Source organism: Scophthalmus maximus, chromosome 2, assembly GCF_022379125.1.
Source record: "Scophthalmus maximus strain ysfricsl-2021 chromosome 2, ASM2237912v1, whole genome shotgun sequence".
Lineage (NCBI taxonomy): Eukaryota > Metazoa > Chordata > Actinopteri > Pleuronectiformes > Scophthalmidae > Scophthalmus > Scophthalmus maximus.
Genome location: NC_061516.1, coordinates 5074992 through 5102968, shown reverse-complemented (window position 1 = coordinate 5102968; position 27977 = coordinate 5074992). Strand labels below are relative to the sequence as shown.

At 43.2% G+C, this 27977-nt stretch overlaps 1 protein-coding gene across 2 annotated transcripts; it reads left to right on the top strand.

Moving 5' to 3' along the window:
- Positions 1–88: 88 nt before the first annotated feature.
- LOC118301420 (hyaluronan and proteoglycan link protein 1-like) lies at positions 89–27222 on the top strand. Of its 2 annotated transcripts, none has more exons than XM_035626920.2 (6): positions 89–301; positions 18922–19051; positions 22004–22167; positions 22965–23163; positions 23543–23845; positions 24523–27222. In XM_035626920.2, the coding sequence occupies exons 2-6, from the start codon at positions 18946–18948 to the stop codon at positions 24810–24812; spliced, it is 1062 nt and encodes a 353-aa protein (XP_035482813.1). In that variant the 5' UTR covers positions 89–301; positions 18922–18945; the 3' UTR covers positions 24813–27222. The 2 variants fall into 2 exon arrangements, with proteins under 2 accessions (XP_035482813.1, XP_047186549.1); XM_047330593.1 differs by lacking the exon at positions 89–301 and adding an exon at positions 18368–18485.
- The last annotated feature ends 755 nt before the right edge of the window (positions 27223–27977 follow it).

Below are 27977 nucleotides of genomic sequence, written 5' to 3'. Positions count from 1 at the left end.
CCTGCATGCGTCTTGGCGGAGCGCAGATCGCAGACTCCTCGCGTCCAAAAAAAAAAGGGGGGGGGGGGGGGTGGGGGAGAGAACATTTAAAGACACACGGCGGAGTGCGCCTTCTGGTCGCTCTCTGCCACACTTCTCTTGCCCTCAGAGGACCCGCTCGTTGGATCTGACAGAGGAGACGGAGAGCATCCGCACCGCGCGCGTCGTCTTACCTTGACGTGCGTAATCGTTTTGCGCTTCAGTCCGCATCCCGACTGCCCGAGAGTCTGGACTTCCACCGCAGCGCTGCGCACTGAGAAAGGTAAAGTACAGATGTTTTTGTATTGAGGACCCCCTCTGTAAATAAGGCTTTTAAGAGATTAGTGCCCCTCTCTTGTTGGACTTGCTAAGAGAGGTGGGGACACATTTACTGAGCGTTTAATGTGGTTTTTTTTTTTTTCGGGGACTTTGCCTTTATTGGAGAAGCGCAGTTGAGAAACAAGCACATGATCCATGTAACACAGATAAGTGACCGGATTTAAACCAGGGGCTGCGGTTATAGGTGTGCAGTTTCACCAACACAAGTGCTGTGTTCAATGGAATAACTCTCATACACAACCTGCAAACATGTCTGGGAATATTTCATCGGACAATAAACCTTCGGCTCAACGAAAGAAGGAAGAAGATTATTCAAAAACGGTTACAAATGAAAAGAAATTGTGATTAATACGAGCGCTTCAACTATCACCATCTTAGTGATTGTAGTAGTAAGATTAAGCAGACACAGTGAACAAAGTTTGGGCCATGATTCATACACCGAATCACAATTTTGTTTGTTGTTGCTCATAGTCACAGTTGAATTGATGCTTTCCGTCATGGATTTCTGTGGACTGACGCACACAACATGGCCTTGAGATAGGACACGCTTCAAAACAGGCCTGGCTGATGCTGCTCTGGTCAATGTTTTGTTTTGCCTCAAAAAACGTTGGAAGAACAGGATTTGTCATGCTGTAGTGTCGGCGTTGTAGTCAGTAGTTTTGGTGGAGTTGATCTGTGTCCACCCCCATATTAGATCGCAGGCAGGGGGCTCCGACATGGGGGACTCCTTTTTGCCATCGTTTTCACCCTTGCCCTGAATGAGAATGTGATTTAAAGATTGTGATATTATATCACACTTTTACATAGAAAACATGTGATCATCAGTAAATAAAACATTAAAACAAAAGTACAGCACTCAAAGTGGCCATCCATGACAACACCTGCAGTTTTGATAATTGATTCATAGTTTGTGCCAGTTTTCAAATAACAGTGTTGTTTTTTACATTAGGGCAAACTGAATATCATGGTTTAAGGACTGTTTTGACCTTTTATGAACCAGACAAGACTGCTCGATTCATTCATTCATAGGAAATAATCGTAACATTAACTGACAGCGAAAATAATAATTTCTTGCAGTTCTGCATTTGTCCTTTACACAGAGGACATACCGTGTTATAGTGAGAAACACTGTAAATATATATATGCTAGTGTGGGCCTTGTAGAGATAGCAAAAGTTGCAAATGCTTCCTTTATGTAAAGTATCATTAGCTGTACTTGATTGCTTTGACCCCAATGCACATAGTAACAGTAACATTCTTTTATATGTAAAGGTTGTATGTATTATCATGTTTTATGAATGACTGAAGAATATAGCACACTGTGTTAGGGGCCCTTTAAATGTTGGGGCCCTAGGCAGTTACCTAATGGTTAAGTCTGTCCTGATTAAAAGGTTCTCCTCACTTTCAGCTCTTTGATTGAAACCCTTAGTTTTTGAAGAACCACTTCTTCTACAGTGAATTTGGACACGTTTTGATTTGATTGATTGATTGATTGGTTGATTGATTGGCTTGTTGCGAGAGAGGCAGCATCCATGAGAATACAGACAACCGTCGTATGCAATTGCCTCTATGAACTGAGGTTTGGATGTTTTTTCCCAGGACATACTCGTGCTCGTCATCTGTCAGTGCAGACGATCATATTTGCGAGACCTATCATAGTTGTGGTCAACTATATTGTGCAGTGGAAGTGATTTGGAGGCGAGAGCGTCAGGGCTGGGGCCGACTCGCAGCCCGACAAGCCCTCTCTATGCGCGCTGGCTTAGACTCGGCGGCTCCACCCTGACCCCCCACCCATTACCCCTGCACCCACCCACCCAGTACACACACATACACACAAATACCGACTGTGGCCTGCAGTGGCTCATGTCGACCACCCTCCACCCCTCCAATTGCACAGGGGGACTATTTCTGTGCAGCGACGCGCACACGCGCACAGTCAACCTCAATTAGTGCAAATGAGTGGCGATCAGGAAACAACAGGTTAAATGAATTTGTGGCTGTGTGGTCACGTCAGCATGTGTTCCGTGCTTTTTTTCTGCAGGAAAAGGTGTGGGTTCAGATTTGAATTAAGAAGAGGTCTCTGTATTTGCGTCATGAATAGAAGTGTCTGTCGTGTTGAGTAATGCGTTTGCCATCTACTGGCTGGAGCTTCAGAGGCACTGTTCCTTTAAATAGCCTCTGTGTGTGTGTGTGTGTGTGTGTGTGTGTTTCACCACTATTTGTGTACCTAACACCTTCTTGAGGAAGAGTTTTCTGAACTTTCCCCTCTTTAGAAGCAGAAATATGACTGAAGCGAAAACATTAATTCAGGCTGAAAGTGTACACAGACTATGTTCACTGCTTAAACAAACCAAAAAAATAAATAAAAATAGAAATTTAAATCCAGTGTAGAGGAGGCTGCCAGAAACAAAACACTGCTCTCTGAACGCCACGTCGCTTGTCCACTATCATCCGTCTGATTGTCAGTCTTGTCTCTTCCATTTAACAACTCAGTAGTTGATTTGGTTAGCACTGTGTTATAATGAATAAGAAGATGAATAAGAAGAATAATAGACAAACCTACAGTAAACCACACAAACCAGACCCCAGGTGAAATAAACCAGTGTCTTCCATTTTTGTCAAACGCTAACATATTGGTGTTAGCAGGTATACTGCTACCTAGGGGGACATGTTCCTCTATATCCAAGAACGCACACTATTAAGTTGAATTTGACTTAGTCCAACACTCCATCCAGCTGCCCCAAATGTTCACCAAATGTGGATTTATCAACCGCTGAAAATAGTCGACAGCCAGGCTTGCAGCTCTGTGAATCTAAGATTTTCACAAATAATAATGTTTAAGAGGATGGTGTTAAGTATTTAGCACTATCTACCATGTCGGACATTTTATTTTGGTATAATAGCATGCTTACATCTGCTAATTAGCACTAAACACAAAGTTCAGCTGAGGCCGATGGGAATATTATGATTATTTTTGCTATTGGGTCATAAACAGAAGTGTTGGCAAAAAATAAAAGGTTTTGGGCTAATTCATCCTGAAGGGAACATGAATGTTTACATTTCATAACAGTCCTTCAAATAGATGCTTATAATAGATATTTCACTGAAAACCACAAATGCTAGAGGAACTTGCTACAGTATATATCACCAAAGTCATGAGGATTCATTGTCGGGTTACCATGGACACCTGTACAAAATGTCTTGCAAATAGAAATATTTCAGTCTGTCTCAATGTGTTTGAGCAACCAACCAACATCCCTGATAGAGCCATGCTGCTAGCATGGTAAAAAGAAAAGTGCAGTCCAGTCCAGATGAGGGGCCTTCTTCATCACCATAGTGACTGAGGAACAATCCTTCATATACAAAGGGACCAACTCACATTAGGTTTGAATGTGAACAGTCCTCATTTGACAATGTTTCTAAGCTTTAGAAGATTCAGCAGAGAAGATAATATTTGATGTTACCCCGAAGCTTGAAGTATGAACCTGTTTCATATCACATGTAACACTGTGACCAGTGCTGAACCTTGACCTCTGGTTTTCACCTCTGACACCATGTGATGGGGGTTGAAAGAACCCTGCATACGCAGACATCTCCGTCTTTAAAAACAGGGCCGGGCTGGGATAAAGATGAAGTTTGACTTTAAACTGTATGGCTCTCCTTGGGGTCAAGGGAGGCACTTAAAAGACATGGCTGAGCAGTTCAGCGAGAGAAGGAGTTGTAAATTACCTCTCCACTGTGGGGAAGAGTGGGATGGGGGATTGGGGGAGGGGAGGGGTTTTGACTGTCAGCTCCTGAAGTGTCATATATTCTGTGAATGATGTATGGTGCCTGTTACTAGCATGATTGAGAAATTCAGAGGTTTTATTATGAGGTTTATTTTGCTGCGTAGACAGGGATGAAATACCTCTGCATACAAAACAAGCAGAGATGGAGGGAAATAGGCTGCTATAAACTGGCTGACATAATCCAAACTATTGAACAAACTGAAATCTGAGGTGATGATGGTGCTTGATAAAAAAAGATTAGCGCCCACCAGAGTCCATAGGATATATTGTCTGAGAAGCACGAAGGCCTCAACGCCATGTTGTGCCAATACATCAAGTAGATCTTGAGAAGTCATAGTAGACCTCATCCTCAGCGGATGTCCTGCGTATGTGTACAAAATGTATCAACAATAAGTCCAGTAGTTGTTGGGATGTTTCACTCTTGACCACAGTGGTGGACAAATTGCTAGAAGAATGCCATGACAACAACTATAAACAAAATGTAAAACAATGTTAACAAAAAGATATGTGACAAAGTTGGTCGGTTTGTTGATTTCGTGGAGATTAAATATTTCCAAAGTATATAAGGGATGATAATTCAATTTTTAAACAGGCATTCGTGGTTCCTAGAACATTCGCTGATTTTTACAAAGCCGAGCTTACTGCCCCTTTAAAAGAAGAAGGCTTTAGCTTGATGAACGTTGTCATGAACATTTTCCATAGTGCAGGTTTAAATGAACGCAACCTTAAATTAAATAAATCAAATGTGCATATAAGAGCAACACAACCATTCTAAAAAAAAAACAATGTGCATGACTCCTCACCAACGCCGCTCTCTCTCTGCATCTGTAGTGAATGCAGAGAGACTGACAAGACTGACTGGTTCTCTCTGCTTATGCCAAGGGTAGTGGGTGGATGAGGACGGATGAGAATTGGGCAGAGGATGATACCAAAATAAAAAAAGAGGCTCCCCAGCGCGACTCGGATCCCTTTCTTCTTCCTAAAGAGTCATTCAACAGAACCGGTGCTGTCGCAAATGCCAAGCCCGGATTATCCATATATAGAATCGGGGCGAGTGCCCTGGGGCCCCAGCTAATGGGGGGGCACCAAATGATTGAGCCTAACCCCCGCAAATTAAGCAAGACCCAGCCTCCCCCTCATTTCATAGCAAGTTATTCCTCCCACACACTAGACGACTTTGAGAAGACACTGAAAAGACTTTTAAAAAGACTCCACCCTCTCACATCTAAAGACAATTTGTCATGAGTCACAGAGTTTTTAGTCGCAGTTTAGCCACCACCAGCTTTTAGCCACTAGGTGTCCTAGTTTGTGTGTGTGCAGTGGTCTGTACAGAAAGTCTAAGCCAACAAGAAGAAAAGACGCCTCAAAATGTGGAGACGACGGGAACACATGCTGCAACATGCTGTATTTCACGACCCCTACACGCTTTTCGGCTTTCCGTTTGGCTCTGGAAAGAGCTCACCTATTGGTTGGAGACAATGTTCACGTCACCGTCTGCGTGAGCGAAGACTAAAAACGTGCGATAATATCAAACATGGTTGATTTTATCGGAACGTCAAGACCGACTAAAAACAGCACAGATGACGGGAGCGCGCCTCAACTCGAGCAAAACTGTCATGATTTTAATTTTTTTTTACACCGACACTGGAGTTAAAGGACATTTTTCTTTAGTTATTGTCTATTTTTTTACTAGTGCAAACGAACAACTGTAAGGAAACTATCAGAAAACTTACCCTATGACCAGTTTTTCCTTATTACCTGTAAACAAGTGTCTTTAACGAGTTAAAGATGTCTGTTTATCGAGTAACAATATGTTACAAAGCAGGTAAACAATATTTCTGAACTGATCACATCAAATCACAGCCGCCCCTGGCAAATTCACCAGGTGGTTTAAAAAGTGCTGCTGAATGTGTTAGTGGAACTGGTGGTTGGCCAAGGGACGAGTCCCCAATGAATGTGTGGCGGAGAGGACCAAAAGAAAGGAGACCTGAGGAGCCATAGCCATAACCGGGGGTCGGCCACGATCTTTCCTGCACGCCTCGGAGTCCTGAGGGACGGCAGGTTGATCACCTTCTCGGCAGAGGGGACGATACGATGTGGTCTTCCTTTGTCCTTTGCAGTGGCAGCAGCGTACCAGACGGTGATGGAGGAGGTGAGGATGGACTCGATGATGGCAGTGTAGAAGTTCCCCATCATCGCCTTTGGCAGGTTGAATTGCTTCAGCTTATTTGTCTACATCCTCTGCTGAGCCTTCTTGATGAGGCTGCTGAGGTTCAGCTCCCACTTGAGGACCTTGGAGATGATCGTTCCCGGGAGGTGGACGGACTCCAGAGCGTCAACTGGAGAGTCACAGAGGGTGATGGGGGCGGGTGGGGCTGCGTTCCTTCTGAAATCCACAACCATCTCCACTGTCTTCAGCGCGTTGAGCTCCAGGTTGTTCAGACTGCACCAAGTCACCAGATGGTCAATGTCCCACCTGTAGGTGGTCGAATCTCCACCTGAGATGAGCCCGGTGAGGGACTGATGACTGGAGGTGCAGCTGTTGATATACAGGGAGGAGAGAAGTGCCTTTGGATGCAGCTGGATAGACCCACGGCCAGTCAAAGCGACGGAACATGTGATGTAGCTTGTGCACAAACATGAATGCAGTTGTTTGTTCTTTTTTTTGGGAAAGTGTTCTCCACTTTCTTAAATACCACACAATACTACTAAAAGAGATAAAGAGTTAAAAAGTTGGCCTTTTTGGAGCCGTAGTGGTCTGAGTCACACTAAACGACACTGTGAGTTCATGTTGTTGAAGGAACGTGTCAGACAGTGAAACAGTGTAGCACACGGATATGTTTTCATAGTTTCAGAAACAATGGACAAATAAGATGTATCTGGCTTTGACACGTGGAAGTGGAAGTGGAAGACACGACACCGGGTTTTGCTCTATTGATGGAGAAAAAGGTCATAGTATTAGTTGATTGGACATTACAGCCCTTCAAATGTATCCCTGCTCCGGCTGCTGCTCTGGCCAGCGAACCTTCCTTCGCAGACCTAGTGTGCTCCCATACTGAGGACTCTTTGTAGCAGCCAAGGTGGTGTGATGGTGACGTAAAAAAACCCACTTTAACCACGGAGGAAAATATGTGCGCTGTTCAATGAGGAGGAAATGAACCAAACTATTTGTGAATACCCAAGACTGTGTGTTCAGCTGATACCCCACCCATATGCATACAAATACATACAGTCCACGCTCTTAACAAACGAGGTCGGCCCACTTTTCCACAGCAGGTTGTTTCACAGCTGCTGAAACGTGTAACAGCGGTGTGTTCCCGCGCTGGTGCAGTTATGCTGAATATGGTGTCTTCCCTGCATCATTTCCCATCAACTTGAGAGTAGCTCACCGTGGAAGCACTTGTGAGCGAAGGAGATGCCTCATCACCCTTAGAATAAAGTATAGCTATACATAGTACATGTTCTTTTACAAAGTGGGTTTATTGAAAGAATGGAACTGAACTTATCTTTCATTTATGCTATTTCTTCCTTCCTCTTGTGCTCACAGGCAAAATTGCAATGAGGCTTTTGTGGCTTTTTTAAAATAGGAACAAAGGTGTCGATTAGCTGATGAATCTCTGCAGTGACAATCTTATCAGAGTATCGGTGTCAGCTGGGTGACCTGAAATGTTAACCAGAGCTCTTTATAGCCGTGCCAGAGAGATCACCTAAGACAGTAGCACTTTAAAGAGTTCACCTCTGTGTACACAAGTCAACCTGAACTGTCTGATTTGAAACGTTGTGTTATCTCTTATCTAGTATTGTGTAACTGTAATGTCAAACACAAAGTGCTTGTCACTACCAGTGCCTCATTGTCAACCACGACAACGGTGTGTTCCCAACAACAGCGGAAACAACAGATTCTCCGGTTCAGGGTTCTGTGTACTGAGTCGAGATTCACCGAAAACAGTTTATTTGCGCGTCTGAACGCGGTTGGAGCGAGGCTGCAGTCTGAGGGCTGCTCTTCTAACGGAGCAAAACACACAGATGAGCTGCACAGGAATGGCATGAAGCTCGTGAGCCGCGGGTTCGTCACTGCTGGACTAGATGCCCGCCGGGTAAAAATGTAATTTGATCTCAACACCTTACATTTTGTCCCATCTCCTCTCGTCAAGAAAACAAAACTTACATTTTGTCATAATTTCTATTATCAAAGATCTTTTTTTGGCTCGAACATTTTTTTCATAGTTTTTGTCAACGAAATTAACAGCTGGGTCTATTTGGGCTACATGGGTACGGAGTGGGTATGGGCTTGAACTCGGAAAATGGTATGGGTCCCATAGTTTCAAAAACATGGGCATGGGGATGGACTTCCCATGTGGGCTGATTTGATTCGACCCAGAAGGGATACGTGCGGGCTAAGTGGGCATGGGCTGGAACTGGGTAACACTTTGTGGGAACCACATGGTTTTAGTAGCATGGGTCCCACATGGGAAGCCCAAGGGGCAACACATGTGGGGCCACTGTGGAACCTGCGGACAAATCCACTTGGAACCCATAATGCAGCTCAGTTAGCCCCCACTTAAGGCCCAGTCAGATACCTCTTCAAGGCACACAGACGGGGCCCACATGGGTCTCATATAAATTGTCCATTTGGGCCCCACCAAAAACCCAGTTAGAAGCCAACATGGGCAAACACATGTGGGGCCACTGTGGAACCCGTGGACAAACCCTCTTGGGAACTATATTAGCAGCCCAAATTAAACCCATATGGGCCCCACATGGACATGCTGGCTGGGTATCGGGCCAAAAACATGTCACAGTACAACTGGACAATTGCCATTTACTTGCTCTTTAATTGAAAGTCTGGTTTTATTTTTCCATATGAATTATTGTTAATGTCGAGAAGTCATGTGTTTAATGTGATTGATACATTTATGTCAAAGCCTGCTCAGCCCTATAGCAGCCGCTGTGGCCTGTCATGTCGCATCAGTACCTTTTGACAAGCCTCTGAATGAAACTCAAGAGAAAAATACTGCCTGTTTTCTTCTTAATATATAGCATATTCATGAGAAGTCAGTAGGGCTGTAAATAGTGATCATTTCCAATATCCTTTCATCTACTGATTTACTTACTATGTCATGAAATATTAGGGCAATATGTACATCAGTTTCCCAGAGACCAGTGTGAATATTGTGTCTTGCTTTGTCCAACAAAAGATATTCACTTTACAATTATCAAAATATATGGTTATATAACTCTTTGCTCTTGTAAAACTGATACAGCACACCTCTGATACAGCACAAGTCTCACCTTGGTGCTGCTTGTTCGACATTTGCTCTTGAGTGAGGTGTCTTCGTGGACTCGGTCTGGTGCAACAAATTATAATGGGATTATTACTGCCCCCTGAGACTGGAGGATGGAAACATAGCAACATCGACATACGTCTGCTTCATAAAGACTAAGTGTTTTCTCCACATTCTTGCAGTCTCCGATAGTTTCACCTTGTCAAATGGCTCACCACCAGATTTATGGAACCACCCAACCCCCACCCACCATTTGGATCAGATCTTTCAGTCATGGTTCCTCTCAGTAATGTCCTCCTGGGTCTCACTATCAAACTTGAGGGCTTTTGGTGTTTCACGCCTCATTTCTTCTTCCTCTGAAGGATGTTTTGAGGGGGGTCAAGTGGCCACTCACCCCCCTCCACAGCCTCATCATAAATATCCATAAACGACAGCCTCAACGCAAGAATGTCTCCAGTACGCCAATATTGTTTTTTGACCTAAAATATTATTATTATTATATATTTTTTATGAGAGGTAACTGTCTATGAATGGGAACAGAAACCAGGTATTAAACTGGCCTCGGTGCTAAATTATCAGAGCTGCTAACAGTCTTGAAGAAATTAATGCATTTGTCTATGATGAATTTTCGCTATTCCCAATTCCGAGGAGAGATCCGTGTGCTGTGCAGGGGTCCTGGCCAGTTCCAGACACGCAGCACTGACGGACACTCACTGCTCCGTGTGACGACGGCAGAGCGTCAACCAGTTGAAGGTCTGGTTTTACTTAACCAAAATCAATGGAGACAACGCCCGTTGTCCTAAGTGTAACAAATGTTTTGCAAGTAAAGGCGGTAACACGAGCGATCTGACGAAACATTCAGTGAAAGTGAAAGTACATCTAAGCCCAAAGCCCCTGCCCAGCTGCAGCTAGAGGGTAAATTAGTTTCACCTCGCTTTGACCCGGTTCATAGTGAAAGACGCACAACCCTTTAGAACAGAGTCCCAGGGCTTTAGGTAACAGTCTGTCTGTACATTTGTTACGTTTACGTTTCAGATTATCTTCTTGAACCACTGGCTAGAGGTTAAAGAAAAAGCAGGTACTTTCCCTTTAAAGCACATTTAGGTTTAACTATAATGTATTGATTTAGTCAGTCTTGGGTTAGGGTTAGTCATGGAGTTTTAAACTGTACTAAACTGCAGTGTAATAAACTGCATCTAGGGTTTATTCAGATATGAGAAACTTTAAGAAAACATTGCAGTGGTCGCGACTGAGTCCAGAGATTTTTCTCTCCACAGTCGCCAAATCGCCAGCGCTTGCTCAATGTGGACCCTCCAAGCCACACCTATAAAGCCCCATTGAATGAAAAATCCATGTTAACCAGTTTAAATCCCGTGTCCCTGTGTTAACTAAAGCAATAAGCACGGAGAGGTCGCGGTTTACAGTGAATTCACAACAACTAAGGGGCGTCAGGCACCACCATACGAAAACATTTATTGACAACAAATAATCATTCCTTCGCCAAGCAACGTAGTTCTTCAGTCACATTGAGCATAATGGTTGCCTAACAATACGCAGATTTAGGTTTAGTTGTGTTGGCACTGGGGGGTTAGGGTCCCATCACAAACATGATTTCTCCTCATCAGACAGTTTTTGTGCAGTGATGCTGCGCTGGTATTGATTGGTGTAGATTGTCCAGGTGGCGGCTGCTTCACAAAACTGTGGCAATATGGAGCCGAGGACGTTCACCGAGTAAGGGCGGCCAGTCAGTCGAGTACTGTGCAGTGTGAGTGAACTCACTGACATCACAAGAGACGTCTGACTTCACTAGAGACGTCAGGAGTTTGAGGCCACCCCTGTTACACATGCAGTTTCATGATAAATAGCCTGAAAACAGTGAACAGACCACATAATCTGTTTAACGGTCCCGGCTTCATTTCTTGATTTTTCCAGCTCTTCAATTTGTATCATTTATTTCCATCCTCTGCTTCGTCGATCTCTTTCAACCATTCACCAATGCCCAGTCCTACCAGTAAATACAAATTAAAGCTGCACTGTGTAATATTTAGCAGAACTTGAACAGAAATTGAATATATTGTCCATAACTATGTGTTTGTGTATGTATAATCACCTGCAACAAAGAACCAATGTTTCTTTGTCAACTTTGAATGAGTTAAATATAGTTACATGAGGTGCGCCGGCATAAAGTGTCCCCTGTCGGGTGCTCAGTTTGTTGAGGTTTGCAAATTTACCACCAGATGCCGCCAGAAAATTACACACTGGGGCTTTAAGTCAAATTATTTTTACAATGGCTTTGAATGGGGCTCAGCCAATGAAGAACCAGAACTACCAGTTTAATTATGTTAATTCATCTCTTTTTTTTAAACTAGGATCATGGTATTTCTTACGCCTAAATCTCTGTCTTTACACTTCCTGTAAAACACTTTCAACAGTTTGATGACTCCTGCACTGAGGGCCGTTCACTCATTCTGCGTCCATAATAAATAAATAATAAATGACAATAAAGCTTGGAATTTTTGACTGCGGTTAGTGACTGGCGCACAGGGACTTATGCTGTCAGATTCATCGGTTAAATCTGCAGTCGTAGGTGAATGTGGAGGCAAGTATTCCTCAACAACAGAGAGCAGGCGGCCGTCATGACTTTCCATGTTGAGCTACTTGTTACTGTCAACTCTGCCATGTGACGCACATTCAAGCGCAATTAGCTGCTGCAAATGCCAAATGTCACTATCCACGACATCCCCCACCGGGGCTTTGTGTTTATGGTTTTAGATGTGTAATCACACAACTCTGACGTCTGTGTCATGGAGACACCAAGCTCAGGAACAAGCTCCTTCAACGTGTGCAGGAGGATGTTGGAAATGACCGTGGTGGCCAGTGTACTGTTCTTCGCTGTGGGCTGCTGAGGGAGCAGCATCGGAGCCAGCGGCACTGACAGACTTAAGAAACTGATTAAGAAGCTGGCTCCGTAACAGGCTGCAAGCTGGAGACTTTTGAAACTGTGGTGGACAGGAGGACAATGGACAAACTGTTATCTATCAGGGATAAACACTGACCATCCTCTCCACCTCACACTGGACCAACAGCGGAGCTCCTTCTCTAAAAGACTCATTCAGCTTTGCTGTCGAAAGGACCGTTACAGGAAATCTTTCCTGCCTCAGGGAATAAGACTCTACAACACCTCACCAATGTCTGACAGAGACACTGGACTCTGTTTAAACACAAATCTTCATGTTACCATGTTCTTCTACACATTGATGGTAACTGATTGCACATACTGCACTATTTCATGTAAATTCTTTATAATTATTCCCATTATTCTTTAATTTTTTTTTGCAATTCGTATATCTTTACAATTTTTTTTTGTAAATATTGTATATTTTGTAAAGGTTGGGTGATACCTGCTGCTCTAACACCGGAATCTATTTATCTCTAAGACAAGTACATTGACATAAAAAAAAAAAATCAGTGCATTGCCCCTTTAAAATGTCTCACATTGTGATTAGTTGTCATATGTGCAGTTATTGTGCTGATGGTCAATGGGCCATTGATGTCTGAAAGTGCTCAGTGTTTATAATCTGCAGAAGAGGTTTAAGGTTATGTAAACATGGCACTAATGGACCACACTGCCGTTCTTCTCTGGTGTTAACCGAAACTCTACTAAATAAAAGAGCACAGCCAAACAAGGAATGGAAACTTTTTCTTGTTCGTGCCAGCTGCGCTTCTTTGACATTGTTTAACCTGACAGTTTGGTTCTCTCCTTGTAGCTGTAAATGTGTTTCAAGGGGGTTTTCAAGTGTTCCAAAACCCCCAGAGATCCAATACTTAAAATGCCTTACAGCTTGAAAGTATACAGAAATGTTGAAACCCCATTAGGACACATCTGCCTATCCAGTTTATTTTTACCTCGGAGGAGATTTTGATTTGTTTGACCCCCGTGGCTGTTGGTGGCACGCATTCAGAGCTACATTTGTTCAGCTCGTCTTCCGCCAGAAAATGACAATGCCAAAATCTGGCACCCTTTTGACCTTGACAGGCAGCCACGTAGTCATGTGTAAGTGAGAGAATATTCTGATGAGGTAAATTCCTATGAAATTTTTGACATACACTCAGAAGAACATATATATTTTAGGGCTACAAATGTGAAGACATATCTTGTTCTGTGTCGCAGTGTGCTGGAGCCTTTATGGAACTGTATGTTTTGGTCTTCCAGTAAAGTTCTACTTGACTTGACTTGACTTACCATACCATGTATGTAATCAGTCAGTCAGTATTAAAATGAGACGAAGGACGTTTACTGAACTGTAGTTTGTTTGCTCTTATGTTGCTTGGATTTTCTTAGTGATTTTTATAATAATTTGAATGGCTAACAACATTGTACTCCAGTTTATAGATCATTTTACACTACAACAGACATCAAACTTGAACTGTAACTTGCTGAAAGTTATAGCAGCACAGGACCATATTCAGCTGTGGACAGTTCCCACACGGAATGCAGGTTTATTCTTCATCAGATGACATAGGCTTTTTGGGGATTTTTGTGGTAATGTATATATAATATTAATAAAACAAACAATTAAAAATGCATTTGGAGATTGATTACCGCGGCAAAAGAAGCTTTGAAACATACTGGGCAGCCCTAAAGAGAACCAGGTTGCGTCAGTGACAGCCCGGGCAGAGTGTTCACTTTGTCCAAATGTCCGCCAAAATGTAAGGAATGCATGCATTGCTAGTCAAGTTAAGAACTGGATTAATTATGGCTGGTAGCAAACGCTGGTTTAGCTCATCCATAGCCTGAGCCAGAGCATTAGTCTGAGACCTCTCGGTTAATTTTCGATTTCCAAGAGGCGTTACCAACGGACGCAGACGAATCATGTGTGACGTCTGTTGAGCGTTGCAAAAATGGCAACAGACTAGAGCAGAGAGGTGATGTCTGTGATGATGATTCCACAATGTCTGTGAACGATTGTTTTGCCGTTTTTTGGGAGAAGTTTGAGGATACAGGGTACTTTCAGTCAAATGCTTCTTCATTAGCGAGCGCCTTGGTTGTTTACAAAAGTTGCTTCCGTCCGCGTCGCGGTATAAACCCCGTCCATTATAAGATAATCGGTTGTGATTGGACCGGCAAGTTTTGGAAAAAAATCACTTTCCAATGGAGGGGATCCAGACCGTTTTTTTTGGCAGAGCAAATTTAAATGAGCACCCAGAATTGGTCGGGATCCCAGGCCAGCTCATCCACATTCCCAAATGCAAAGCTAAGCTGGAGACTTGAGCTTGTTTAGCTCCTGTGCGCGGTTCCTTTGACCTGTATCAGATCAAGGTCTGAATACCCACCACAACCTAATAGTTCCATATATTTACAGGCATTATTGTAGTTATACTGCACCCAAGCACAAGAAAACAGGTTTGAAAATGCCTCAGGAGTCTACAAATCTGTGAATATAGCACATATACATGCTAAATGAATATATAAACTGATGCCCTTTCTCCCCACGGTATTGATGTGTGTGTGTTTTTAAGTGCTTGTGTTTGCATTGGCCTGTTCACAGATCCAATCACTAACTTGGCATTCAGGGACTGGGAGGGGCCCCACTGTTCTCTGTGGGACAATAGATTACCTCAGCTCCAACTGCAAAACATCTCCAACTTTATCGCTCACAGAGTCTGATCTCATCCAAGGGAAAGAGGTTTTCATTTTCTTGCTATGTATATCAAATTCTGTGACATATTTCAGTATCAGAGAAGTAATATATAGTTTAAAAGAATGTTTAGTAGGTCATTAAGCGAGTGACATAGTTGCCATTGTGAGTCAACTTTGGATTTTTGTCTCTTGAATCAAGTTTAATTTTCATGATTTTAGTGGAGGGAATTTTTTTCTATCAATAGTTTGTTAAAGGGAGCCACTGAAAGTGCAGCAAAAGTTGTGATATGTCTGATATAAAGTGGGTATGCTTTTGAATATCATCCAGTTGATGTGCCATAACAGTGGTGTTGAACTTTTATTTTCCACATGTGTTATTCTAACTTGATGAAAGCTATTTAACACTTTTAATTATAGAAAACATTGTGATACTGCAGTTATGGTGTTTTGATTAAGCCTTTAAGTTTCTTCTTTTTGCATTTGTACTGTTACCCCTTGAGTTATGGGAACTGGGGTGGATTCGGAAAGTCCTTCCTGTCACCTTTTCCTAACTACTTTTCCTTAACTTCACTGAAAAACGTCATGAGGTCGAGGAGGATTTATAAGACTTAGGAAAAGCCAACAGCGGTGCTCAGAGAATCTGACTGCACTTTGTTATTATGCACCGGTTGATGTTGTTGACGTGCGTCTGCCGTGGTGAAACTACCCATTTCCGAAGATGGACTACTAAATCTTATAGGCTACTTCGCGCTGTGTGTTCTTAACAGGTTGATTCATGCAGGCTAAACATGGATAATGCTGTGAAATCATTCATTCATTACCAAGGTTGGAATTGAAATAAAAATAAGATCTACGAAACTGAAAGGAAAAGGTTGAAACATTGAGAATGTTTAGCCAAATGATCTTGATCACCCCCTGGTGGCTGGCTGCAGTATAGGTCACAAACCCCGCATCCTGGGACGTGGACCAGACTGAAAAGTCAGATTACATGTCAAATAAATATTTCTAAAAATCGATTTTACCTATTTAGGTAGTTCTTATCACACTGATATTCAAGTGTTCATGTTTCTGATAAGTTTGGTTTTAGTCACTTGTTTGACGCTATGAAAATGGGGTGAAATGTCCTCATTTACAGCTGAGACTGATTCTCCATCGGTCCACCGCATTTATTGGCGAGACCTCGATACCACACAAAAAAACGAAATCACCCGACAACTTGATAACTGATTGCTGGGGTCGTGAGGAATGTGAGACACAAATGCAGTCAGAAACATTAAGGGAAACGTTTGCTCCTCATTTCCCGACCCACCTACTGACACTACCTGTCCTGTACCCTCCCCCTCATCTGCTTCTGTATCCTCCTTTTCACCACTCCCTCCCAGTGAGGTACCATCCTTAGTCACTTCCATCGCCCCACCGCCCCACCACCTGCCCTCTTGACCCCTACCCCCTCTCGCCTTCTTCAGTCTACCGCTCCTGACCTCTTTCCTTTCCTCACCCACCTCACCAATACCTCTTTGACAACCGGCCACTTTCCCAACACTCATAAAGCAGCAAGAATGCATCCTCTTTTAAAGAAACCCACTCGCAACCCATCTGATGTGACTCTCTTCTACCCGTTCTTCCCAATACACTTTAACGTGCTGTCTTCGTTCAACTTCCTGCATATCTCCACCAGAACAACCCTCTTGACCCTCATCAGTCCTGATTCATGGCAGGGCACTCAACAGAGACCGCCCTCCGAGCTGACAGAGGAACTCCACACAGCTCGGGCAGCCTCCCGCCCGCTGTTGTCGTCCTCCTCGACCTCTCAGCAGCTTCTGACAGAGCGAACCACCAGATCCTCCGACAACTGCCTCGCATGTAATATGCATACCCAAACTGATCCAGACACATGTCCTTAAACACACACACACACACACACACACACACAGACACACCTGGCCTTTAAAGACTTGGCCGTGTTTACCCTCCACACAGATGGAGGCTGAGGAATGCCGTCACTCCGGAGGACACGTCTGAGCCTTTTCCAGAGAGTGCACACACACACGGACACACTGATGTCTTATCCGTGTGCAAGTTCTCCGTCACAAAAAGTTGAGTCCGTCGCAGTTAACAACTGCTAATGGAGCCTAAAACTTCGATTCGTCTGCATCATCTTTGCTGCTGCAGAGTCCTCTCAGCCCCCACCCCCTCCCTGCCGTGGCCTTTTTTTTCTCCTTTTGCTGTATCTCCCTGGCTGTATCCTCCTCTTTTCACACATCACCTGCTCCCCCCGTGTCCTGCAGAGAACAGACTGACTGAAAGTTTTTCCCCTCTTTGAAAAGGACCTATCCCATTTTTCCCCGACACACACATCGCATTATCACATGCCCTGACCCCCTGTTGGAACCCCACCCCCACCCACCCCACCTTCCCGCTATGCGTAATTACTATTTTCAGGCAGGGAGGGGTGAAGAGTGATGTGTGTGACAGTGACACACACTCTTTGTGTGTGTGTGTGTGTGTGTGTGTGTGTGTGTGTGCTGCAGGGTTATTCTGCTGACTGCGGGAGCTACACCACTTCGCGGGGGGGGGCAGCATCAGCATTTTGTAAAGGGAGTGAATGAAGATAACGGTGGGAGGGGGTTGGTGGTGGTGGTGGTGGTGGTGGTAGTCCAAATGACTGTCCCTCCACATACACACCCATACAATCACCGATCAACCGCATAGACACACTAGGGAAGTCCAGGGATGCCAATGTGATGCTTTTTTTTTGCCATGAATTTGAAAATCCTTCTTTTTGTATTGTCATTGTTTAAAAGGTATAGTCATTGACAAAACTGAACACAACTCCGGGAGGGGTTTGTGTCATGTCAATTGTACATTTTCCTATAGGAACTCTTTTTTCAGATTATCCCAATAGCACATGAATGCACTATCCATGAATGATCTATTTTTTTTATGTCTCCTGCCCAAGCCATGCTGGCTGAGTATGCGCTACAGGAATGTCCTATATCAATAAAGTATGCCTATCTATCTATCATGGTGACCAAGGAGAATTCGTCAATGATGAAAGCATGAAGGTTAAAGTTAGATTAAGGAGTTTTGATTAAAAAAATGTTAACATTATGCGCACCCAAACAGAAAATATGATTTCCATTTAATTCAAGAAATCGATTAAAGTTGAATTATTGGCAGTGCTGAACTTCCATAAAACGTGTCCATGAGATTGTGAATCTCATTCTGTTTGGGACGTGTGTAGAGGATGGGCTGCAGTGTGTGTGTGTGTGTGTGTGAATGAAGCCCGAGGTGTGGGGGGTGACGCTGCATTGTGGCACAGTCTCCCTCTGAAGTTGTGGACTATCAGTGTCAACCGGGACATGCTGCTCCCTCGCACTGCTGGATGACAGGGAGGAGGAATATTAACTGCACAGTATGTACATTATATACTCACGCTGTGGGTGTTTGCAATCGTTGTTTTATTCACAGCGTGTTGGTGATAAGTGGCGTTTTCTTTTCATCTTTAATTTGTGCATTTTGAGAATGTTTTAGCATCATAATGTGATATTTTGTGCTCGTGCTCGTAGATGTGCTCAGTGTGACGGATGCAGGTAATTCTGCACTCCCATAGTAACCACGAAGCTCTCAGGGGGAGACACGGCACTGCAGAGAGAAACACTGTGTCACACGATTCTGAGCCGAGCTGCGTGCAGAACATGCTTTCACGAGCACGTACAGTACGAATATGTTCCCTCTCTCTGGGTCTCGCGCTGACATTGTGCGATATATCAATGGGACAACTCTTTCCTCAGCAAAATGCTATACTGTACAAGCTCTACTGTAACCCCCCTGTCTGTGTGTCTCTGCAGTGACCCCCAGTTTGGTGACTGAAGATGATTCCTGTGCTCATCTGTGCTTTGATTACACTGAGTATAGCAGACAGCGACTTAGACACTCTGTACCCTGAACTGGAGCACTCCAGAACCATCTACGTCACAGGTGAGTGGATGTTCACCCTGAACTGTTGGATGTCTCTCTATAATATTGCGAGGTGTAGACAAAGGGCATTGAGATAATATGTGTTATGATTTGAAGTTTAAGAAACAAAACCAAATTGAAAAATGTAATTCCTCTGGGACGGTGATAGACAGAGTATAAGTAAGAGAGACCGTTTTCCCAGTGTCCCTTTCTGTGTTTCGTTCGTGACACTCACAGTGCAGTGTCATTTGCTTCCTCACTTAATCAGTGTGTTCTGCTGCTGTGGTCGCTGCTCGCTGATAAGGCTGCCACGTGGGGGATTATTAGCTCAGTGAGTTAAAATGATCTATCTCATTTGGCTATCAGAGACTCACAAGATGAAAACCTTGTTAGTACATTGTTAAAAAAAACAAAAAACATTTAGGACATGAAAATAAGAATGTATAGCTACAGAGAATCGTGTGCACGTCTGCCCAGCTGAGAGATAATATTCAGCCACTTCATGTGGAGAAGAGGGGCGGCACAGTGGTGCAGTGGTTAGCGCTGTCGCCTCACTGGGTTTCGAACCTGGCGGCTCGATGGGGCCTTTCTGTGTGGAGTAATGTCCTCGCTGTCCCTGCGGAGGCTTCCTCCAGGTCCAAGTCCAAAGGACCCTAACCCTGTCAATGTAATGGTGACAAGAAAAGGGAAAATGTTCCATGTCATCTCATAAGAATTTTTAATCAGCACGTGTAACTAACTAACTGACTTACAACAGCAATGTGAGTAAAAATGTGTGTAACCAACTGAGCAACCGACAGGGGACACTTCGTGGTGGCCCACCGAATGTGCATATTCTGAACTGCTTTGTGCAACCGCATTCAAAACAACGTAGCAAACATGGAGACTCACACGGAGGTCCGGTCCACCTCATGTAACTATATTTAACTCATTCAAAGTTGACGAAAAAAACCTTGGCTCTTTGCTGCAGGTGATTATACATATATGAACACAGTTATGGACAATATATTCAATTTCTGTGAATAAGTTCTTCTAAATATTACTAAATTACTTTTGAAGCAAATATATAACTGATAAATAATTCAAAACTAACTACTGTCTGAGAGTAGAAATCTCAGTAGGGCTAAGCGATGAGGCTGCAGACTGTCAGTGACACTGGTGAAAGGATTCAGGAGCTAAAGCTGAAGAAGCAGTTGGGAGGAAATGCAAACTCTACACCGCAGTACACGTAGGATCAATGTGTTCCGCTGCTGTTAGCTCAGTTAACTGACAACACATGCTTATGCACCGACAAAGTGACACGCTGCGATGGACCTGCCGTACAGGAGCAGGCGGCCGATCTGAAAGCACTGGTAGTGGCCAAGTGGCCCATTGGTTTTGTGAACTGCCGTTTTGAAGCCCAGAGTTTAGCATTGTGACCAGCGCCATCTTGTTTTTTTTTGTACGGTTGGCAGTGGGCCTGACTGAGTGCTCGTCGGCTGCGCGCCCACCAACACCTGCAACCATGCACCGATTGGATAGTACTAGCTGTCAATCATGCCGTATCCACACAGTCCAGTGCATAACGCGTTTTATTTTCTATTAAATGGCACCATCATTTACAAAATGAACACCATGCTGTTTCGGAGAAGACGTGAAACTAGCGACTGAGACCATAAACTCCTCTGGAAAATAAATAGATAGATACCGATTATTGGCCTGGCCGGCTATCTGCGCCGATATTCACCATTTCTATCAGACATTTTTTAAGCCGATTTGCCGATAAGATAATTTAATTTTAAAATGTGCTAATTTGGCTCTGATGCAGCTACTCTCTGGACTTAAGCAATGTCCGGTCCATGTCTGTTCAACTTCATAATAATGCTGCACTATTTGTGTCAAGGTCATGTTGAAACGTGCTGTGAATGAAACATGCGCTTTAGGGCATTTCAACAAAGTTTTGAGGAGAGGATGGTCAGGGTTTATCCATGATAACAGTTTGTATAGTGTCCTCCTCCACCATAGCTTCAAAAGTCTCCAGCTTGCATCCTGTTACGGAGCCAGCTTTCTTGATCAGTTTGTTAAGTCTGTTGGTGTTCCTGGCTCCGATGCAGCTCCCCCAGCAGACCACAGACTGATAGAACACCTCCAACGTCCTGCTGCACCCGTTGAAGGATCTACGTTTCCTGGGAAGCAGAGTCTGCTCATCCCCTGCTTATCCACAGCCAAGCTGTTGGTCTTCCAGGAAAATGTTTACAAGTAAACGTTTACTGACTTTATAAATAAAGTGAGAAGTAGAGTTGTTTACTCATAAACTTCTATAGAAACTGGCTTTGTGAGTCGCCCTCTGCTGGTGATTCCGGAGAACACAGGCTACAAGCACTTCCTCCTTGGCTTCATTTTCCGGACCCGGTGACGACTTCGTCCATTTTTATATCGTTTTTGTTCATCAGCTGTCAGAAAGTAGGACAATACTTAACTGTTTGTGGAGATACATTTATCGATTTGTTTCACGGTGGGATGCAGAGCTTCACAAATCCAAGCTTGGGTGTTAATGCCATTAAACCTATGGTGTTTATTTAGTCTCAAAACTCGCTCGTGTTCAAAAAAACTCGCTTGTGTGCAAACCAGCCATACGCAAATAATTCAGGGGTACTTATGTAACTTTACTCCTGACCATGCATAATATTTATGACCAGTCTTAGTGAGCATGAGACTGGTCAACAAGACTTGTTGGTGCAACCAGCCCCAGGGCTAGTTTTTCTAGTAAACACCTGACACTGACAGATTGCAAACATTTTAAGGTCAATAAGAGCAAATTTCCAAAATGCATTCATACATTCAAACTCTAGACCCATATGTTATCAGCAAAAAAAGAGATAAAAAAAAATCTGATCTCAAAATTACACATTTATTTATGCGTGTAAGAATGTAGTTTCAGACAGTGGCAGCTAATATGTGGTATTGGTTTCTAATTGTGCTTCTATGTCGCAGAAAATGGCCCTCGACTTTCCGTGGGGGCGGAACTCTCAAAGGTGGTGTCACGGCGAGGCGGGAACGTTACTCTTCCATGCAAGATCCAAAGGGACCAATCGTTGGCGCCCAATCGCAAGATGAGAATCAAGTGGACCAAGCTGACCTCAGACTACCTGAAAGAGGTTACTATTCGTCTTATTGATCATAGATTGTCATTTGTGTTGTGTATCTTCATTAAAGCATGTGTAGCACCTTTAAACATCAATATATCAATCAATTAAGCTAACGCTACTCTGGTTTTCTTGTGCACTGATCTCAAACTGTACCTGCATTTATGCATAGCATAGGATAAGTGGCAGAAGTAGGTCTTCATATTGTCTGTAATTTGTTTGCCATTAGCAAGCATACTCCTGCTGACTGGGCAGTGATGCAGCTGTCCAGTACTAGCAAGGCCACAGATTTTTTCCAATGATCCACAGTTGAAATGTGCAATGGGAAGAATTTAAGCAATGTGTCTCTTTTATTGCTGATTAATTTGTCAATCTTTTTTAACTATAATCACTTGGTCTATAAAATTTTAAATGTTGTGTTAAGTCCAAAACCCCAAAGATGCTTTTCATGCAATTATATTTATAGGTGTTCCTTAGCGATCCAGTTTGGGTCATGTACTGTCTGGAAACCCCGGAAATTTAAATGTATGCTAACACAGTTTTGTATTGCTGTGCGGGTTGTATTCAGTCAGCTACAAAATGCTTGTATAATCATTCAAATTCACCTTTGTTGTAAGTACTGGGAAGTTACAGAGTGATTTGACACTTTTTGTTTTGTTCCTCTACAGACGAATTAATGTCTGAAACTTAAAGCCAATATTTATTTTTTGAATTAACCATTTTTCAGTGGTTATGTTCTGTACAAACATACGTGGGTAGTGTGAAAATGTCTTGGCATCATGAACTCACTGCTAATCATCTTGCTCTAGGTGGATGTTTTCGTTGCCATGGATTATCACAAAAGGAGTTACGGCAGTTTCCATGGAAGGGTCCACCTACAAGGCTCCTCTCCCATGGATGCCTCTCTGGTCATCACAGAACTCACCCTGGAAGATTATGGGAGATATAAATGTGAAGTTATTGATGGGCTGGAAGATGGAACGGTGGTGGTGTCACTTGACCTTGAAGGTATAATATTTGGATTAATTAACATGGGAAAGAATGAAAATGTGGATATTTAAAAAATAACATGCCCATTTGATGTCATTGCACTGTAACAGGCTGCAGTCGGCTAAATTTAGCTCCATGAGCAGAGACTGCTTGGGGCAATGTCAGGAGCAAGTGTGTTCTGTAAGCAGATTGTACATCAGTGCCAGAGCAGCTTCATTATGCCTAAGAGTACAGAGAGACATTAGCCATTACTGCCTGAAGCCAAAAACACTGGCACCAGGCTGTCAATGAGAGATGTGCTTTCACTTTCAGTCATCATGTTAAATAACAGGATTGAATACAACGCCATCATTTTTGTTCTTTGGTCTCTCTTTCTTTGTCACACCTCTGCGTGTAGGGGTTCTCTTCCCGTACTTCCCCCGCCTGGGCCGCTACAACCTCAACTTCTACGACGCCGAGCGGGCATGTCGTGAACAGGATGCCATCGTGGCGTCCTTCGACCAGCTGTACGATGCGTGGCGAGGAGGGATGGACTGGTGCAATGCCGGCTGGCTGAACGACGGCTCGGTCCAATATCCCATCACCACCCCCAGAGAACCCTGTGGAGGCAGAAACACAGTGCCGGGCATTCGCAACTACGGCCTGAGGGACAAGGACAAGAATCACTATGATGTCTTCTGCTTCACCTCGCACTACAAAGGTGAAGGACAGGTCTAAACCTGTGTGTGTGTGTGTGTGTGTGTGTGTGTTGGTTTACCCCCATCTTGGTCTGTCGTTTTTTTTATATATATACACTCATAAGTATATGATAGTGTTATCTGCATATATCATTTTTGTATGATACTACTATTATTGTAGGGATGGGCGTGAGTGATTTGTTTTTTTTGCACTCCTCACTTCTGTGCTTGACCCGAGACACAAAATTTTGGAGTTTGAGTTTTTATTTTTTATTTTACCGTTACAGGCCTACAGCGTGTGTTCGAATTAAGTAAAGTAAAGTGTGACCTGCGAATTTTATTACATTTTTGAAGTTGTGGTTGTGAAAAAAATAATCCTTAAAGGGTAACTGTGATTGTTTTGATTGAGAATAAGTATTACGTGTTGGGTAGGCTGTATTGCTGTGCATCGTTATCCCTGCAGAAAGATGCGTTGCGTTCCAAAAATAGATTTAGAAAAAGGAGTACTCGATTGACCCTCGAGGAATTGATGTGATCCCTCGATCTTGGAATTTACTACTTGTGCCCATCCCTACATTATTGTTAATCGATTTGAGACTTCTATTTCGTGAGCATACACAGCATTTTTCATGTTCATATTCTTATTCTTTAATAGATTTTACATTCCTGCATTTATCTGCCTTTATTTTCTTCTTCCTAGGTCGGTTTTACTACCTGATCCACCCGTCTAAGTTGACCTACGATGAGGCGGTCAGGGCGTGTCAAAAAGACGGAGCTCAAATTGCCAAGGTCGGCCAGATGTATGCTGCCTGGAAGCTGCTGGGCTACGACCGCTGTGATGCTGGCTGGTTGGCCGATGGCAGTGTCCGTTATCCCATCTCCCATCCTCGCCGGCGCTGCAGTCCCACGGAAGCTGCCATTAGGTTCAGCGGCTTCCCCGACAAAAAGCACAAGTTGTACGGAGTGTACTGCTTCAAGGGCCACAACTAAAACACAAACAGACCCACAACCTGCACACACATGCAGCACACACATTAGCATGCACATACACAAGCTCAAACAACCTTGTACTTCTGTCTTAGTGAGGACACTCATTGGCATAATGCATTCCCCAGCCCCTAACGCGAGCCTAAACTTAATCCTAACACCAAGTCTCAACCCTCAAGCAGTCCGTTGACAGTGTGTCACAAAGTGAGGACCAGCCAAAATGTCCTCACTGCGTTAAGTCTTTACTCACAAAAGACGTATGTAAAAGTACACACGCACACACACACTTGTGGAATGAAAAAGAGACAGATTTTGGTGGTATGAACAAAAACATTCAAACTGTGATGATGTATTTCATGGAAATCTTAAGACATTATTGTCAGACCTTCATAATGTTGCTTTTAATCTGGGACCCAATACTAGTTTACACATATTTAAGGTTCATATTATTTAAGCAATAGAGTGCTCCAGGGATGACGAATTTCTGTGGGCCAACCTGGAAGTTAGTATCACCTTGACAAAAAAACAATGTCATTTTTCCACTGTTTTTTTGGGGAATATTGCAGAAAATATGTTCTGTGACAATGTACACTTTACAATTTTTGAAGATTTAAAACAATCTGCAGAATGCTTAAAAAATCCTGGAGTGGGGTATTGACTGATGTAATTTATGTCATGGAGTAAAATGTCACAACGGCATGTATCAACCACAGACCTTATTCAGGCATCTAACCACAAACCCCTTCAACCATCAACTTCAGGACTAAGCTACCAGAAGTGCAAAAATGCTAACTCAATTCCAGAATTTAGGACTCATTCCTGCAGCACTCTATGCATTTGAGAGGGGTGGGTTGTTGGAAGAGGGGCTACAGCCACGCTGTCATTTAAGAATGGACTAGGTATGTGATGTAACAAGGAACCATGGGAGAACTATTTAACAGCAAACTGTGTCATGGTTGGACTGATACTTTGGGCACTTATCTTGTTTTGTTCAAGACCAGGAACAACAACGAAGCCATGAAACTCAGCTGAAAACAGGAAAAACGAGAGATCGCTTAGATCCCCTGATACTTGTCAGATAGGGATCCAAGCCTAGCGCAACCAAACTGCAATTTGCCGTCCATTCTAAACAAGGTGCTACGACTGGTACTTTGTACTTCATCATACCATCCAGTATTTTAAGTTTTTATACAAATGTGTTGGACCAAACATCCATCTCATCACAACAATGACTAGGGGAAAAAAAGAACATCCAAAAAATAGCATTATTTGTATTCTAAGTATGTAGAGTGTGATTATCTAAAATGTACTTCTGTTAATGACTATTGTTTGATATACTGTTGAAATATTTACTTTTTCTTTCTTCTTCTTTTTTTTTTCTTTCTGGCGAAAGAAACATCTTACAACAGTAAGCCAAAATTCACTGTCCCAAAAAAAAGACATTGATTGCACTGCACATGTAGAAGATGCCTAGGAAAGAAGATAAGGCAAACAATAGCTCGCCCAATCCAGCAATAGAAAAAGCCTTGCATAGATAAGAATAGTACTGTGTTGCGAGGGTGTCGTTAGTCTACAAGCTCAGTTTTACAATGAAGTAGACCTTTGTGGCTGCATCTCTGGCTTCAACTTCACAGCATGACTTTGCTTCAACAAGCAAACAGCAAAGCAGCTCCCAATCTGCAAACACTATCTATCTAGCGCCTCGATAAACTGCTATTTTTGATACAAAGACTGTAGTTTCTTAAAGTGAATGAGCAGAGCCAAGGCTATAAACCCATTTGTGACCTCACCCCCTTCGAACGTTACTCCACAAATCTGTCACACAGTGTTGCCAAATGCAAAATCTTAAGAGGGAAATTGAAAAGGTATAATTTCTACCTGTTATGCAGTAGTGGGTTGTATTTCAAGAGGTATTTTTGTGACCCCACTAACGTTTTGGATTAAAACATTGATTTTGCTCAGAGCAAACATTTGATCTCTTAATTCTGTCAGCCAAAACTATGGCAAAAACTTTTTTTTTCTGTCAAAGGAATTTAGACAAAGTAAATATAGAATTATGATTTCCATCAAATGTTAAAAAGTGATTAACAATAAGGTGAAATATCCTGGACATGAATTAATGGATGTTTTACTGCGGTCTTGGTGGTGGAAATACACTATGTAGCTCCTCACAGCTCAGCTGCCCAAAACATTTTCAGAAGTTGATGTAGAAGTTTCACCTGAAAGCTAAGTTTCTGTAAGTCAGGTGCTGGGAAAAAAAGAAAAAGAAACTCTACAATCAAACGGAAAGTCTAAAAAAAGAACCAGCAGGAAAACTTTTTGGGACAATAGTATATCTGGTGCTTATAGGCTACTAGTAGGAATGAGTGTGGTTTCTAATGTCATCTTAATTGTCTTCTTAAAGTTTGGGAAAGACATATCACAGCGTTAATATAATCTGCTTTAGTTGGTCGTCTCAAGATAAACCCATTCAGTGGACAGTATTTTAGTAAAGTGAGAGTGGCTCTGCTCCACGGTGGTGTAGTAGTTAGCACTTTCACCTCACAGCAAGAAGGGTCTGGGTTCGAACCAGGGCCTTTCTCTGTGGAGTTTGCACGTTCTCCCCGTGTATGCGTGGGTTCTCTCCGGGTTCTCCGGCTTCCTCCCACAGTCCAAACACATGCAGAATGGTGTTAGGTAAATCGGAGACTCTGAATTGACCGTAGGTGTGAATGTGAGAGTGAATGGTTGTTTGTGTCTGTATGTGGCCCTGCGATAGTTAGCTGGGATTGGCTCCAGCCCTCCCGCGACCCTTAAATGGATAAAGCGGTAGACGATGGGTGGATGGATGGAGAGTGGCTCTGTTCTGACAGCCAGAAAAAAAAAAAAAAAGACAAAACTAAACCTAAATGTCTTAAATTTTGTTAAAGATTCAACCTAGTACTGCGTAAAGGAAAAGTAGCTAACACTTTGTGACGGAATCACAGGAGTAAAGTGCAGATCGCTGAAGTCACCGATGGGACGAAGCCAGGCCCTCAGCGAGCATGCTTTCTCTGGCAGCCGCTGGCAGCCTGATTTCTATCTCAGCTCCGAACCGGCTGACCTGTCTCTGGGCTCGCCAATCAGACACAGGCGGCCAGCAGCCAACCTGCTGAATGAGACAGAAATATAATACACTCGAAAATGCCA